Source organism: Sinocyclocheilus rhinocerous, unplaced genomic scaffold (assembly GCF_001515625.1).
Source record: "Sinocyclocheilus rhinocerous isolate Xijiao unplaced genomic scaffold, SAMN03320098_v1.1 scaffold600, whole genome shotgun sequence".
NCBI lineage: Eukaryota > Metazoa > Chordata > Actinopteri > Cypriniformes > Cyprinidae > Sinocyclocheilus > Sinocyclocheilus rhinocerous.
In genome coordinates, this window is record NW_015653464.1 from 226,797 (window position 1) to 243,518 (window position 16,722).

At 35.2% G+C, this 16,722-nt stretch overlaps 1 protein-coding gene across 3 annotated transcripts in view; it reads right to left on the reverse strand.

Annotated features, from left to right (window-relative positions):
• The window catches only part of LOC107715907 (nuclear receptor subfamily 1 group I member 2-like), a 32,664-nt gene extending 16,606 nt beyond the window's left edge, over positions 1–16,058 (reverse strand). Inside the window, exons 1-6 of one of the 3 annotated variants that reach the window (XM_016522165.1) lie at positions 15,908–16,058; positions 5,394–5,584; positions 3,380–3,510; positions 2,293–2,462; positions 1,903–2,186; positions 1,673–1,818 (exon numbers count right to left, since the gene is read on the reverse strand). In XM_016522165.1, coding sequence (XP_016377651.1) covers positions 1,673–1,818; positions 1,903–2,186; positions 2,293–2,462; positions 3,380–3,510; positions 5,394–5,566 — 904 coding nt within the window. In that variant the 5' untranslated portion in view covers positions 5,567–5,584; positions 15,908–16,058. Of the gene's footprint in view, positions 1–1,672; positions 1,819–1,902; positions 2,187–2,292; positions 2,463–3,379; positions 3,511–5,393; positions 5,585–7,124; positions 7,550–15,752 lie in introns of those variants that run through there. The other 2 variants (XM_016522164.1, XM_016522163.1) reach the window with 2 other exon arrangements.
• Positions 16,059–16,722: the final 664 nt, after the last annotated feature.

Below are 16,722 nucleotides of genomic sequence, written 5' to 3' on the forward strand. Positions count from 1 at the left end.
ACCTGCGGGCTTTCACATTGAGCAGCATTAACTACACAGAGCCGTTGTTCACTGACGAGCTGCGCAAAACCACGTTCATATTTGCGCGATTTTTTGCGCAGCTCGTCAGTGAACAACGGCTCTGTGTAGTTAATGCTGCTCAATGTGAAAGCCCGCAGGTGATGGAGATTTACCGCTGATTACAGAACCGTCTTTTCTGACAAGATGCGCGTTAAATATCGCATGCGATATTATATATATATATATATATATGTATGTAATTTACACACAAGATCAATGCAGAAATAAATATGGAGTTATGTGAACAGGATGCATCTCAAACAAGTCAAGATGAGGAAGAAGTCGTCATTTAGAGTGAACATGTAGTTCACAGTTTCTGGGAAAACATTACAAATTACAGGATTAAATGTGACATATCCAGTCTAAAGATTCGGTAGCATCCGTTTTATAATTACAGTACTTTGTCGTTTTGTCTTTTGTTTTTAGCTCAAGAGCGTAGGCCTATAATGTAGTACATAATGTAAAGCAGATTTGTGTTACTTGTGCTTTGTGTCTATTAAGTTCTAAAAAAAAAAAAGAAAATAATCTGAGATAAATTACCTTTCATCTGTAAGTATTTAACACAGAGTTAACAAAAAACAGATACTACGTTATGGTTCTGTATGGAGACGTTAAGTTAGTTTCAGTTTCATGGACTTTTAGTTTGTATTCTTTAGTTCCTGTCTCCCTTTGTTTGATTTTTCCCACTTGTTGTTTGTTGACATGGTTTCTGATTTGATTAGATCTTCAGTTAAGCTGTGTTTCGTTAATTTACCTTGTTTGTATCGGTATTTAATTTCTTCCTTTTTCTGTGTTCTTGGTCCGGTCTCGCTTACGTTTATGGTGTTGTACCTCTTGTCTGTGCTGTTTGCCAGTGTGTTTTGGATTAAAAACTTTGTGTTAAGGACTAAACACAGTACCCTGCCTGTCTGTCAGCAACACATTGTAACAGGTTATTTGGTACAGAATCTATTTTTTGCTACTTTTTAAAAATTAAAAATGCTATAAGTGGTATACACTACTATTTAAACTTTTGAGGTCATTAAGATTCGTTTACACTTTTGAAAAAAGTCGCTTTATGTTCAACTGTAAAAAATAAAGTTAAAAACAGTAATATTTTTAAATAATATTTTCTAAAAATGTGAATCTATGCTTCATATTACTATTCAAAAATTTGAGGTCGAACAATTTTTTAAATGTTTTTGGAAAAAAAAGTGTATTTATTTATTTTATTTAAAAGCATTTATTTAATCAAAAATACAGTAATATTGTGAAATATTATTACAATCTTACGTAACTATTTTCTATTTAAATATATTGTAAAATGTAATTTATTCCTGTGATGCGCAGCTGAATTTTCAGCATCATTACTCCCGTCTTCAGTGTCACAGCATACTTCAGAAATCATTCTAATATGATGATTTACTGCTTAAGAAACATTATTTGATGAATAGAGCAATCAAGAGAACATAATTTATTTGAAATAAAATTATTTTGTTGTAATTGTAACATTATAATTGTCACTAATGATCAATTTAACGCATCCTTGTTGAATAATAGTATTTATTCATAAAAAAAAAAAATCTCTTGAATAGTGACCTTGAGGTTAATGGAGATCTACGAAGCCCCTCACCTCTCATGGCGTCATCCAGGCAGTACTGCAGCGGGCCGCACTCCCAGATGCCTGTCACCTCATTAAAGAACATGTTGAAGTGGATCAGAATGATCTCAAAGGTGGCACCTTTCAGCAGCGCGATCTGGTCCTCTATGATTAGAGCCCTGCCATTCAAAACACAACTTCATTATAATCTTATAAACCACCAGTGATGAATCTTTATTTCAGATGTAAGAGCCAGTATTCACCTGAACATTGCAAGCGCTTTGCTGAAGTTGATTATATTCTTGATCATGTGCGTGGTGAGGTCTGCAAAATGTGGCAGAGTAGTGAAAATGACACTTTTATGTTGCTTCCGCTCTTTATTCTCAGGACTCTGAAAGCTGGAGGAAGGGGACGAGGGCGAGGAAAGGCTGATGTTCCGTTGCATTGCATCTTCAGACGGTGTTTTGTGCATGGTTACGTGAAAGACCCTGCCACTGTTCGGTTCTAGACCGTGCTCAGAAATGGATTTCTGATCCCGATCTAAAGGCTGCGGACATAAAACCTCTGATAAAGACAGTGCTTAAAAACATATTTTCAGTAGACACATTTGTCTGAATCTCAATCGGACAATCATAATAAGGTAAATATATTACCCGGAACTGAATAAAGTTGGTGCAAGTCATGTCGAAGGTCTTGTGATGTGCAGTGAGCAGCTCCTGAATGACAGTTTCCTGTTGAGGAGAGAGCGTTACAGGCTCCTCCTGCATCCTCTTCCTCCTGATCTGCATCCTCCGCTTCTCCACGGCCTCATCCGACATGATCACTGATGAAAAGAACCGCATGAACTGAAGTGAAGGTTACACTATGAAATTTGTATACACAATTAGGTATAAAAAAATACAGTAAAAATGGCAATATTACGAAATTGTATTACAATTTAAAAGAACGGTTTTCTATTTGAATATATTTTAAAATGTAATTTATTCCTGTGATGCAAAGCTGAATTTTCAGCATCATTACTCCAGTCTTCAGTGTCACATGATCCTTCAGAAATCATTCTAATATAATGATTTGATTCTCAGGAAACATTTCTTATTATTATCAATGTTGAAAAGAGTTGTGCTGCTTAATATTTTTGTGGAAACCGTGATTCTTTGATGAATAGAAAGCCTAAAAGAACAGCATTTATTTAAAACTTTTGACCAATTAAATGCATCCTTGCTGAATGAAAGTATTCATTTCTTTAAAAAAAACTAACAGTAGTGTATTATACATTAAACATGCTTATTATATTACACATGCAAGAAAATGAGCGAAGGTCCGACTGGGTTGTGATAAGTGATAAGGTAAAAATCTGCAGTGCAGAACAAATGCTGTCATGTGTCATGCTGCCCAGACAGCAACATAGTGTTGGCCCAGATCCGGCCCACATCTGGCCCATGTGAAATCCATGCGGGCCAGATGTGGGCCGGATCTGGGCTGAAACTGTCTGCTGTCTGGGTGGTGAACGCACAATTTTATATTAATACAGCAAGCTGTCTTGTTGCTTGACAACCACGCGCAGCCTACAGACTAATTCAATCTTCAACAAATTACTTGGTGGAAGAACCGTTCATCACTCTGTTTACTATTATTAGGCTAATAAACGTAATCAAACATTGGTGTTTTATATCACACTGCCTTGAGCTCTGCTTTCTTAAGGATTCGGGAACACGGAAAGTAAGGCTCAAGCAAACTTACATTCCCTCTTCATGCCGATTGAGAGGCATTTCTGGAGTCGGCAGGATTGGCACTGTCTCCTGTTGCTCTTAGTGATGACACAAGCGTTCTGAAACGGGCAGCAGAGCTGTGCGGGTCGCTTAATGGCGCGCCTTACAAACAAACACACAGGTATATGCTAGAGTCAATCTTACTGACTGCAGAAAAGTAGGACACCGCAAGATACGAGCATGACTGTCTACCGGTGTATTACATGCAAAGTATACTACAAATATATTGACATATTTATGTACTTTATAAAAATACCTGGCAATTGTACTTTTTAGTATACTATACTTAAAGTCTGCTAAATTGGAACAACTAATTTTGTACCTAATGCACTTTAATTGTGAGTAAGTACTAAGTAGTGCTGAAATCCAACTACAGAAGTATATCTGATTGTGCTAAAGTGAAACTATTGCAAGTATACTTTACGTGCACTTTAAATATCTTGCATTTGAAGACCGATATTATTTAAAGATCATACAATCCTCATCAATAGTGAGATTAAAACACATTTTAAGAAATGTGCATTGTGCACAAGTGATACTCCAAATAAAGTTTAATTACTGTATTATTTTTTTTTATATCAGTAAGTCTCGAGCAATATGTCAGTAAATATGGTAATAGATTTGAACTATACTTGGTATGAAATAAATGTACTTTAAATATACTACTTTTTTTACTAGGGTTAACCAGCCTACCACAGAATAGAATAGAATACATATAATAGAACAGGTCAAATGTTAGCTCACATATAATCAGAGGAATGCATTAGGAAGGCATTTTTGGACCCCCTCATTTTAAATATCTGTTTTGTCCCAAGCCCTGGTTAAAGTGTTAGTTCACCCAAAAATGAATTTTGAATGAATCATTATTTACTCACCCTCATGTCTTTTCAAACCTGTATGACATTGTTTTAAAGAGCTAATAAAAATATTTTAAATAACGTTTGTAGTCAACACAATGAAAGTCGATGGGGTCCAAAACAACACTTCAAAAATATCCTTTGTGTTTCACAGGAGAAAAAAACATCATACCGGTTTGCAAAGACATGAGGGTGAATAAATAATTAAAAAAATATATTACTTTTGTGTGGGCTATCGATTTAAAACCAGACCCTGCTGTCTATTAATTATAATATTTGTCTGTATATGACAACAATGATCCAAAAGAGCAGCAATGTCAATAGTGGCTAATATTGCTTTCTTAAAAAAGCATTTGGATATTCACATCTTTTGTACATTGACCAGTATAATTCTCATGTTTTTAAAAATGCTGAAAGCACCCTGGGAAACAAACAATTACCATGTGACTGCAGTTGGACACACGATGTGTTGTGAAGCGTGTGGGCTGGCCACAAATTCAAATGTGCTACTGTACCCTATAATTACTTTCTTTTTCAAAGGCTGCTTACAAAAAAATTATGCAAATCACAACAGTCAAAAATTGAATGATGATTTAGCCGTTTTTAAAGCTCTGTGTACATCCTAAAGGTCATATTTGACATTTTCAGCTCAGTAAGCGAACCATTTCTCCAAGGTTTGTTATAAAAACTATTGGACACACTCTGCAAATATATTTTAACATACATATCCTTGATGTCCTTTGACAAGTTTTGTTCCTACACAAAAAGGTTCCTCAAAGGACCTTTCAGTCAACAGTTTCTGCATTTGAAAGATTGCATACATCTTAAAGGTTCTTCATGGAACCATCAATGCCAATTATAAAGAACCTTCATTTTTAAGAGTGTACTGGGACAGTTGGGTCAACTGGATCAATTATTAAAAGTACAGTTCATCAAAAAATGACAATTCGGTAATCATTTAGTCAGTTACTCCCCCTATCAGCTTGGACTTTCTGCAAAACATCTCAGTAGAAAGAAAGCCATACAGGTTTGGAAGGACATGAGGGGGAGTATATAATCCTCAATTACAATTCCTCCACACATCTGTTGAAGGAGGAGCAGCTGGGAAAAATCAGTTTGCTCACTCACCTGAAGAAGCCCTTGCAGCCCTCACAGGTCATGGCGTTAAAGTGGTAGCCTGTGGATTTGTCGCCGCATACTTGACAAATTTTGGGCTCATCATCCTCCTCTGTTTCTTCCTCAGACCCATCACCATGTCCCGAGTCGTCCAGGGGAGAAAGCTCCTCCAATTCTTTACTCATCCTGAGCTGAAATAAGCACTGCAACAAAAGGCACACATCACTATATCACACATATCCTCTCATTACCACCAATGACATCTCTCCTAATAATGAGTTCAAGTAGAGATGACTTCATAAATCTGAAAAGCACAAGCTGCTGAGCATCCAAAATTAGGCTGCATTCACTAAACTACTACAGATTAATTTACTATGGCTCCAAAGAAGAAATAGGTGGATGGATGATTAATTACTATTAAACATACAGCACTATGACCACAATCACTATCACTTCCTCATACTGTACTGCACTGCTGTTAATACCGGCTCCTGCTTTAATCTTAACCTTTTGCACATCCTCATAATATTTGCACAACTGCAGCATCTGCCTCCGGCACACAATATCCAGAGACATAATATTTGCACGGCCTCAGTACAGAATGGTAATATTTTGAATTGCCTTGGTCGACACATTTCACACGAAGCACCTTTGTGTCCGTTTAGCATTTGTTATACCTTTGCATATTTTATTTTTGTAGCACTTCATAAACACTCTTAAAAATAAAGGTGCTTCAAAAGGTTCTTCACAGCGATGCCACAGAAGAACCATTTTTGGTTCCACAAAGAACCATTCAGTCAAAGGTTCTTTAAAGAACCATCTCTTTCTTACCTTTTTGTAATCTGAAGAACCTTCTTTTGCCACAAAGAACCTTTTGTGAAACAGAAAGGTTCTTCAGATGTTAAAGGTTCTTTATGGAACCATTTAGACAAAAAGGCTCTTCTATGGCATCGTGAAGCCCCTTTATTTTTAAGAGTGAATATATATGTGTAAATGTACTCCACACACACACACACACACACGTACATACATACATGTGTGTATATATATATATATATATATATATATATACACACACACACCCTCTAGAGTACAGAATATAATACACACACACACACATACATACATACACACACACACACACACACACACACACATATATATATATATATATACACACACACACACATACATATATATAAATATACACACCCATTATACAGAATATAATAAACCTGTGCAACATCTTCATTCAGCATGTAATATCAGCATGCATTATTTAAATATATATTTATACTCTATCTGAACTGGTCCTAAAAGGAGAACAAGCACAGAAAGCAAGAGAGAGGCTGATTGCAATCATACATAATCTATAAAACAATTAAAAGGCATAGCAATACAAATTTTATGAATTCTCTTTAAATTTGAGAGAAGAAATACAGTTATGTTAAATGGTCAGATGATTTTGGGAAAAAAAAAATTCTAAACAACACAATACAATGAGACAATTTCAGCAGTGTATTAAACTTACCAATATCACATCCATGGTTCACACAAATGACTACATCTAAACCACCTTTACTACCAAGCTGTCTGAAAGCTCCAATAATAAAATCACAGTGAATAAATCATGTATCAATCATCACATAAACATTAGACAGTTATTTATGAGCAGGCTGAATCACTCCCGGCTGTGAATGTAATTGTAAAGCAGAGCAGGTGTTCAGAGTTCAGGAAACATACCCTTTGCATGATCTGTGTAGCGCAGAAATCTAGAGCGTGTCCTCCAGGGCAAGACCTTTATCCTAAATAAGCTATTGAAAGAACACGGCGCATACACACACAGCAATGCCAAACAAAGCTGAAATTACGTGTTGCCATGGTATCCACGTGGGACCATTAAGCATTGGTCAAGTCAGACTCCCGCTCTAAGCTAAAATACTGAAGTACCTGCAGCATAATAGTCTATACGGTTATTCAGTGTCAGAAGAAGGTTCCTTTATGGGGGGTTTTTTCTCCCTGTGCATGAGGGGAAAAACACTTTAAAGGGAACAGAATTGATGTCCAATAACAAAAAAACTCTTATTCCTTCTTCTTCTTCCACTGTATAAAATATATGTTTTTTATCATAATGTATAAAATAGCCATTCATTGTTACAAATGGCTTATTTTATCATTTAAATTTAATTTGAATGATTCTGTTTTTTATTTTAACTATCAAGTCCAAAACTTTTGTTTAATAAATTTACATTTATATTTATTCATTTAGCAGATGATTTTTTTCTTAGCAACTTATAATAATAATGTTACAAATGTTTCAAATAGCCTAAATTATGTTTTTTTTTTTTTTTAGCAGTAAATCAGAATATTAGAATGATTTCTGAAGGATCACGTGACACTGAAGACTGGAGTAATGATGCTGAAAATTCAGCTTTGCATGACAGAAGAAAAATACATTTTAAAATATATCCAAATAGAACATTTTTAATTGCAATAATTTTCACAATATTCCGTTTTTTATTGGACTGTTGATCAAATGAACTAGCACAGAACATCTGACAACATGTTGTGTTGAATAAATAAAATTCCTAAAAGAAGCTTCATAAAATAAATTTCCATCTATTCCCATCTAAAAACAACTAAAATTGAGATTTGAATGCGGTAACGTAAAAGTGGAGTGAATAACAAAAATAATTCACATTTTTCAGCACTCAAAGCTATCGTATGGCTTCAGAAGTCTTGCAATATAGCGCAATAATTTGCACAGGCTACTTAAAAAAAGAGCAGCTTCAACATTCTTCTAAATATCTACTTTTATGTTCCATGCAGGTTTATAATGACATGTACCACGAGTAAAAAATAACAGCATTTTTCTTTCACTTCAGCTATCATCTGTAAAACTGTAACTCTAATTATTAATCCTTCACTAACATCTTACTGGTATCACAGCTTAACTGCCATTCATTCAGCCTTGACTACAGCACCCCAGGGTTCATTTTGAACTGAACCGCACATATATTTGCTTCCACACTCTAGTACATGACCAAAAAGGCCACTAGACAGAATAGTGACCTATTGTACGGAGACTGGTGCAGATTAAAGTGTTTCAGGACCTTAATGCTGACAGTTGACGCAGATGAACTCTGCAAGGTCAAACCGAGTTCACTCTCTGGGTCCAAAGAGCAATAACCTGCTGGTTAAGTAATGTGCTGTTTTCTGAGAGTGTTGTCCATTGCCTACATACAATCTGAGTACAGGTTTGTCAGAAATGAGAGGAAGCTCTCAAGTGCTGATTTCTCTCTCGACTGCTCCAATTACCCTGCCTCTTATCTGCTCAATCTCTGCATTAGCAACGCCTCTAGCTTTCACTGTTCACTTTCCCTTAACACTGTGGAACCACTACCCTCTGGACTGTTTAGGATTTGTATTGTGAAATTCAATTTTGGAACAACAGCTCAGAAAACCTGCTATTCTTCTCCAAATCCTAAATTCTTCAAGGTAATGGGTAACGCAAAAGTACACCTGTCCTACATGTAGTTATTCGCTAATTTATCGTCATAGGTATACCCTGGGTTCACCTTTTAGGCCAGTATATATACACATTTCTGTGCTTAACTAACAATTAATGAACACATGAAACTGGGATGTTAGTGTATCTTGTCCTCAGCTTACCATTTTGCTAATGCTCTATTGATCCGTCTTCTTACTAGGTCACTGGAAAATATCACACAGTGCACGAACAGCATGCTAATTGTCATAAAAAATTACATTTGTTGATTTGAATGAATGCCATTTGCTGTATTAAAACAAATTTAGCAACAAACCAAAACATAATTTTTTTTTTTTAATCTAAATGCTGTATTTCTTTTCAGCTAATACAGTAAGATAACCCTTCATTTCAGGTCAAAACATCCTCATGTGACTGAGTCTCTGGCTACATTCACACCTCAGCTGAATGTGGATCAAATCAGATTTTCTGCAGAAATCCAGTATTTTCTGAGGTTGTGCACATGACCTTTTAACTATGAGGTTGAGAAGATGAAAGTTTACATGTGTGTGTGTGTGTGTGTGTGTGTGTGTGTGTGTATTCAGGGGCATCAAAATATTGGATGAGAAAAAAAATTGTAGTAAAAAAATAAAACAACGCCAATATTACAAAATACAGCATTAAAAAGTGTATAAATTATTCATTTTTTTTAAAGAGACATTGTCCAGCAAAACCAGCAGGTAAAGTTACAGCGGGAGTCCGCATCTCTCTGGCCTCCCCTGAGCCCTTTGAGTTTTAACAGACCCCCTAAGTTTGATGCGGGTAATTGAGAATGAATGGGGGAAAGTCACGTGAGAGGAGGCAATGTATCGCGATATGATTGGATATGACTGGTTATGTTTGGCTGTGATTGGTCCAGGCAATAAATCGTTCGTGGATCTGAATGAACAATATAATGGCAGAAGACTAACTGAAAAAAGTTGGATATGACTGGTTATGTTCGGCTGTGATTGGTCCAGGCAATAAATCCCGCCTCTTGTATTCATGCGCGTTCGTGGATCTGAATGAACAATATAATGGCAGAAGACTAACTGAAAAAAGTAAGTAAACAAGTCATAAACTTAGATATAACCACTTTGTTACATCAAAATAAGACTTGAAATGGCACGAAAACATGATCTGTGAGAGTTTTTAGTGAGTAATCAGCTTGGTGAAATTTAGGCTTAAATCTCTGTGTCTGTGACCAATATTTACCGAGCCTTGATGACTGATGATCCGAAAAATTCAAAAATAGTTACAAGTTAACTAAGGCAATGTATCGCGATATGATTGGATATGACTGGTTATGTTTGGCTGTGATTGGTCCAGGCAATAAATCGTTCGTGGATCTGAATGAACAATATAATGGCAGAAGACTAACTGAAAAAAGTAAGTAAACAACTCATAAACTTAGATATAACCACTTTGTTACATCAAAATAAGACTTGAAATGGCACGAAAACATGATCTGTGAGAGTTTTTAGTGAGTAATCAGCTTGGTGAAATTTAGGCTTAAATCTCTGTGTCTGTGACCAATATTTACCGAGCCTTGATGACTGATGATCCGAAAAATTCAAAAATAGTTACAAGTTAACTAATAAAAAGAACAGCTGAACATATATAAGTTCACAAATAAAACATATTGTTTAAATTGTTACTGCCTTGAGTTATTATTTTGGAATAAAAGTACAATGCTTAAAAACACTAACTTGATGAGATTCATATGGCTTTAATAAATAGAATATTGATTGCATTAATATAAAAATATTAAATTGATTTTTTTTCTTACTTTCTGTAAGTAATGTTTATTTAACCAAGAAAATGATGTGACTGGGACATGAATTTACATTTGATCCAAAAAAAAAAAACTTTTTGCCTCCTCATTTCAGAAGACCACTATACCACTGATATATATATATATATATATATATATATATATATTGCAAAAAGTATTGGGACACCCCCTTCTAAAGAACAGGTTTGACTATAGTAATTCCCATACAAATCTTAATGTTTAAGCATATAATGATATTCTAGGGAAGTGTGTGCTTCTAATTTTATAGCAACAGTTTCAACAGGACCCTTCTCTATTCTAACATGACAATGCCTCTGTGTATAACTAAGGCAAGGTTCAAAAAGAAATGATTGATTCAGTCAGTGTGGAAGAACTTGACTGGTCTGCATAAGCCAAGTTCTAATCCCTGCTGAACACCTCTGGTGTGACTTTAAATTCAGACCTTGAGCCAAAAACTCACCACCAAACACCAATGACTTGTACATACACTACATGTATTTTTTTTACAGTATATATATATATACTGTATATATATACACACACACACACAATAAATAAAATTATATAGGCTACATGGTGGGGTTCAAAAGTCGGAGGCCACTGTTATTTATTTATTTACTGTTATCTTCATCTTTTTTTTTTTACTCTATGTACTAATCTACTAATTACAAACTGAGTGATATATACAACAAATTGAGTGAAAAGTTGAATTTTAAATAAAATATTTATTATTCATTTATGTTTAAATCTTTCACTGTTTAAATATTTGGAGATATTTAGGCCTATCTGATTTTTTTTTTTTCATGCGTGTGAAATGTGTAATGGCAGTGATTGCAATTGAAAATGCCATATTCAGTGTGATTAATTGGTCTTCACACAGTCATCCATCTTTGTCACATGTGAGGGGAAAAAGTTAGGTATTTTTTACAAGAAAAAATTATTTCAGTCTTTCTACTCCAAAATGGCATGTTTAATTCAGTGTGTTACTTGCTGTTTCTTAATTGAGCGTGGATTTTACTAGCCATTTCTGTGAAAACTGTTTCTACATCATTTTTTTCATTGTAGTCTTTACTCTTTAGTAATATATCACGGAGTTCTTTAATGCAATGTACAATTACACGCACATTATATTTACATCAGTGGACTTCACTCATATAGCACTTCATCTAGATCTAGGACTGTTCATTTGCAGGCTTTAATAACTGTAATTAAAAAAAAAAAAAAAAAAGTAATTCTGGGGTTTAGGAAAAATCATTCCAGGGAATATGAATTGTTACATTTAAGTGCATAATATGCTCATTCCAAGACTTTGGCGTTAAAAATGCTGCCTGGGATACTGTAAAATTACCAGGAAGTTCAAAAATAAGTGCAATTATATAACCAGCTGTGAAACCTATTGAAATTCTTTTGTTGGGGAGGGGAAGGGGGAGAGAGACAGGAAGATAGAATATGAGAGAGAGAGAGAGAGAGGACAGAGAACACTCACTCACATTGGGACAACATTAACAGCCTGCAGTGACATCCAGCTGCTTTAAAAAGGTGAAAATGCACTTAGTCATGTCGTTACACATGAATGGGTTGATACATCGTAATTGTAATTTCACTGATTTCATCCCCCATAAACCTTTTAAACTTGGATTAAACTGGTCCTTAAAATATGCAGGTCCTTATACATCAGGCATAATTTGGCCTAATTGATCTAGTGATAGATTTATTAAAAGTTTATGTAAACTTAAAATTTCAAAATTGAAAAATAACCGACTGTTTTTGTAACTCGTGTGTGTTTTTATTGTAAACTTGTGTGTGAATGAGAACTTAGTTTAGTACTCACATGCTGTGACAGCCGCTTTCTGTCCGTGTGCTTCGGATGTGTGCTCTCAGAAAACCGTTTATCATAAGTTTAAACTCACATGGTTTAAAACGCATGATTTCAGCTCGATAAACATGATAATCAGAACCAAAACAGATGTTTTTAGCAGGTCCGAGCTGTAAAGGCGCAGCTCTATTCTGGAAAAGGGGGCAGGGAGCAGCAGCTCATTTGCATTTAAAGAGACAGGCCCGAAAAACAGCGTGTTTCTGCTTCCACTCAAAATAGGCATTTTCAAAATGATATAATGACGTGTGGAGTATTTTGAGTTGAAACTTCACAGACACATTCTGGGGACACCAGAGACTTATATTACATATTGTAAAAAGGGGCATAATATGTCTCCTTTAATGATGGATTTGTTCCTTAGAAACACACAGCTTTTCACTTTACAAATAACAGCATATCTAAAAGTATGAGACAACAACAAACAAAAAACATAGGCCTACCTTTAACAGTGAATCATCCCTTTAAATGCGCCATCAGAGGGGCCTTGTCATTCCCATGGCACACATGTATTCATTTCAGTTGACACATAGTCACTGTAAAGTGTAAAAATCAGCTATAAACAGTTCACAACCATTAAAACCATTCACAACTCAATATACAAATATTACTATGACTATACTAGATTACAGATAACTCATAAAACTGAGCCCTGTGCACTGCAGGCTAAATAAATTGCAGAGGTTTAAAGGCTTATTGAAAATTTGAAAATGCAATTACATCTCTTAATATATTTCTTCTCTCAATATCACTTGATAAACACTTATTGTGCTGAGAATGCAAGACAGTTAATCTCCACAAGAAATTTTGACAAATTTAAGTACCATAGTTTCACTGTAATTGCAACATTGTATTGGTTCGTCCTTCTGGTTCTTTGACATATTGTGTATTTATTGTGTATCATTATTTGCATTTATTAAGAGACTATTTATCTCTAGGTTACCATAATTTATTTTATTTGAAAGGTAATTTCAGTAATGATATATTTCCCTACTGAAAAAGCAACTTTACTGAATGTCCAAACAACACAGTGCTGCATTTGAGCAGCAGCTCATGTTTAGCTAACTGCAACTAGGTCAACACATTAGAAACAGGCCAACAGTACAAACTACACAAAGCATTCCTCGGATATTTAGACTAACTGAAACAAACTGTAGCAAATATTGACTTTTTGTTTAAAGGGGTGGTTGACTGGGTTTTTTCTAGGCTTGATTGTGTTTATGGGGTGCAGTCTAACATGTGTTAATGCTTCGTTTTTTTAAAAACTCATTTAAACCTGCTGTGATGCAAGTATGACAAGAAATAATGGAGAATACCCACACTTGGTGAACTTAAATTTAAGATAAGGAAAGTCTTAAAAAAATAAAAAAATAAAGAATTCATGTTAAATGTTCTTGCTTTCAATCTGTATTGTATTGAATGAAAAATACATTACATTAATCAGTGTACTGCAAAGTTTTTCTGCCAACAAAAAAGGTCAGGGTCAGAAACAAACTTTTCCATTATTTGCCTTCAGGAATCAATTTCCAGTGGCAATTATTATCATTATTATTATTCCTTTTTAAGGCAATCGTTTCTTTGAAAGAGGCCTCCAAATTGAGAAGGCCTCCTCCTCTGGCAGGTTCACTGAACTAAACTCTGGCATTTTCAGCAGTGCCTAATCTAAACGTACAGTACGTTTAGATTACAGTACAGAAGTACAGTACACACATGCTTCTGCTGAAAATAAAGAGCTATACATCCTGAAATTCTATTCTAAAACACAACTTTCAGGCAAAGAGTAACTTCATTAACATCTCAGAAGCTTTACATTATGAGCATATATGTAACTCTGGACCACAAAACCAGTCATAAGGGTCAATTTTTTTAAATTGAGATTTATACATAATCTGAAAGATGAATAAATAAGCTTTCCATTCATATATGGTTTGTTACAAATTGTTAGTAGGCTATAGGACGCTATTTGGCCAAGACAACTATTTTAAATCTGGAATCTGAATGTTAGCCTTTAAAGTTGTCCAAATGAATTTCTTAGCAATGCATATTACTAATGAAAAATTAAGTTTTGATATATTTACAGTAGGAATATTTACAAAATATCTCCATGGAACATGATCCTAATGATTTTTGGCATAAAAGAAAAAATTTATCATTTTGATGATAATTTTTTAATGTATTGTTGGCTATTGCTACAAATATACCTGTGCTACTTATGTATAATAATTATGTTCAGAACATAAAACTGAGCATCTACACACATTGTCTATAGCTTTGAGTCTGTGTGATTCTTGGTGACACACAAAGCTTGATGTTTTGGTTTCTTTCTTTTTTGATGCAGAACTATACAAACGGACTTTCTTAGCTTTCTTTCTTATGCTCCAAAGAAGGACCTCAAACAGTTTTAGAATGACCTGAGGGTGAGTAAATTTCATCACAGCTTCGGGATAATATGGATTAGAATTTAATTCATTTTCTTTGTGATAATGCACAGTTGACAGCATGTTATTACTAATCATTTTCATTTTATTGAACTAATATGTGAGACATATCACACAATATCATGCATATAAGCTATGATTACCCGCACCTTCCTGCCTATAGTCAAATCAATTTATTCAGAAGCACCAATGTGACAGAACTCATTGTAAACAAATAAATATTAATAGTCTACAAATAAACCGCACAGTAAGCACTAAACTTCTGCTGTAGCCTATTGGGTCAACTGCTGCGACTAAATGAGCTCAAAAAATAACCGTGATAACTGATTATGGTTAATTACTAATGGCTCAGAATAGAAAATAAAACAACAGTGAAAAGTGGCACTGGGTTAAAGTTAAGCAACTACGCAGACGACTGGACTGACTTTATCTAGTCAAGTTCTGCACAGATTTCACAGCCTCGGGAATGTAATGCATCGCGCTGAATACAACTGCTGAATGACTGTTTATAGCATGTTATACCGACAGCAGGAGTTTATTAATCGCTTTATCGTCTCTTTATCAGACCTTCGAGACAGTACAGTATATTTAGCTAAATCCAGACAAACACACACCGTGCTGACTGACATTCATTCCTAGTGTTTGCAAGCGACATTATTTATTTGTAGTGCACGTTCTTGCGGTCACGTCTCGCGATCTACTTTACTTCAGTAACTAAATAAAAAACAAACGCACTTACCATGTCATATCAGCACGACATTCACGTAATGCCTCAACATGACCAAGTTCACCGAGCTCCGACGTCAATCATGACACGATCCGTTTCGCATTTACAGTCCTGATTCTAAAGAACGCACTGTACACACAGCCGCCCCAGAGACTTACTTACAGTACTTCCTGGTTACAGATGTCCTGAGACGGACACGTTTGACGGAAAAGCGAGAGAAATCATATCATATGCTCTCGCTATAGACGCGAATGCCGTTGCTTGTTTTCCGAATGTCCTGATTAGCCAAAAGAGCAGACCGTCGAAATCGAGAGAGAAGGGAAATAAAAGAAAACACAACCAATCACAGGAGGGGCAAACTGAATGGAGCATTATGCAATTTGTTTATAGAAAATTATGCAACTAAGACACTTGCAGCGTGTGTAAGCCAGCGATGTATTGCTATTCATCAATTACACCTCACATCGTTAAACGTATAGCCTACCGGTAATTAAAACTTAACTAATTCAAATACAGACTACTTATAACTTTGTTGATCATTAGTGTTAGCTCTACAGCATAAATCACACAGTCATAGCCTACCCCAAAAGTAAATACCTCAAAAGTAACTGTGTTTTAAAACTGTGGCCAAAGAAGTCAGAAGACAAGACTGTAGGATTGAAATTTGAGTTTTCATGTAAATGTGAACAAGTTTTGGTTAGGTTCACAAACACTTGAATTTAAGTGATTTAATACATAAGATCTACAGATCCTCAGTTGAGCTATGGAAAAACAGGGTAATAGGCCTACTAAATCTCCCTTATCATTCTGTCTATCTTTTTTAGGAGATACAGCCCATTTCTCAGACAGGATCTAATGGACCCAACGGTCAGAGAAAAAGCCACCCGGACCTATGTTAGTGCCTAACATAGACCTATACTGGAAATTGTTTCAGATGATGGTCTTTTATGAGTTTTTCCTTTACAAATGAAAATGAAGATGT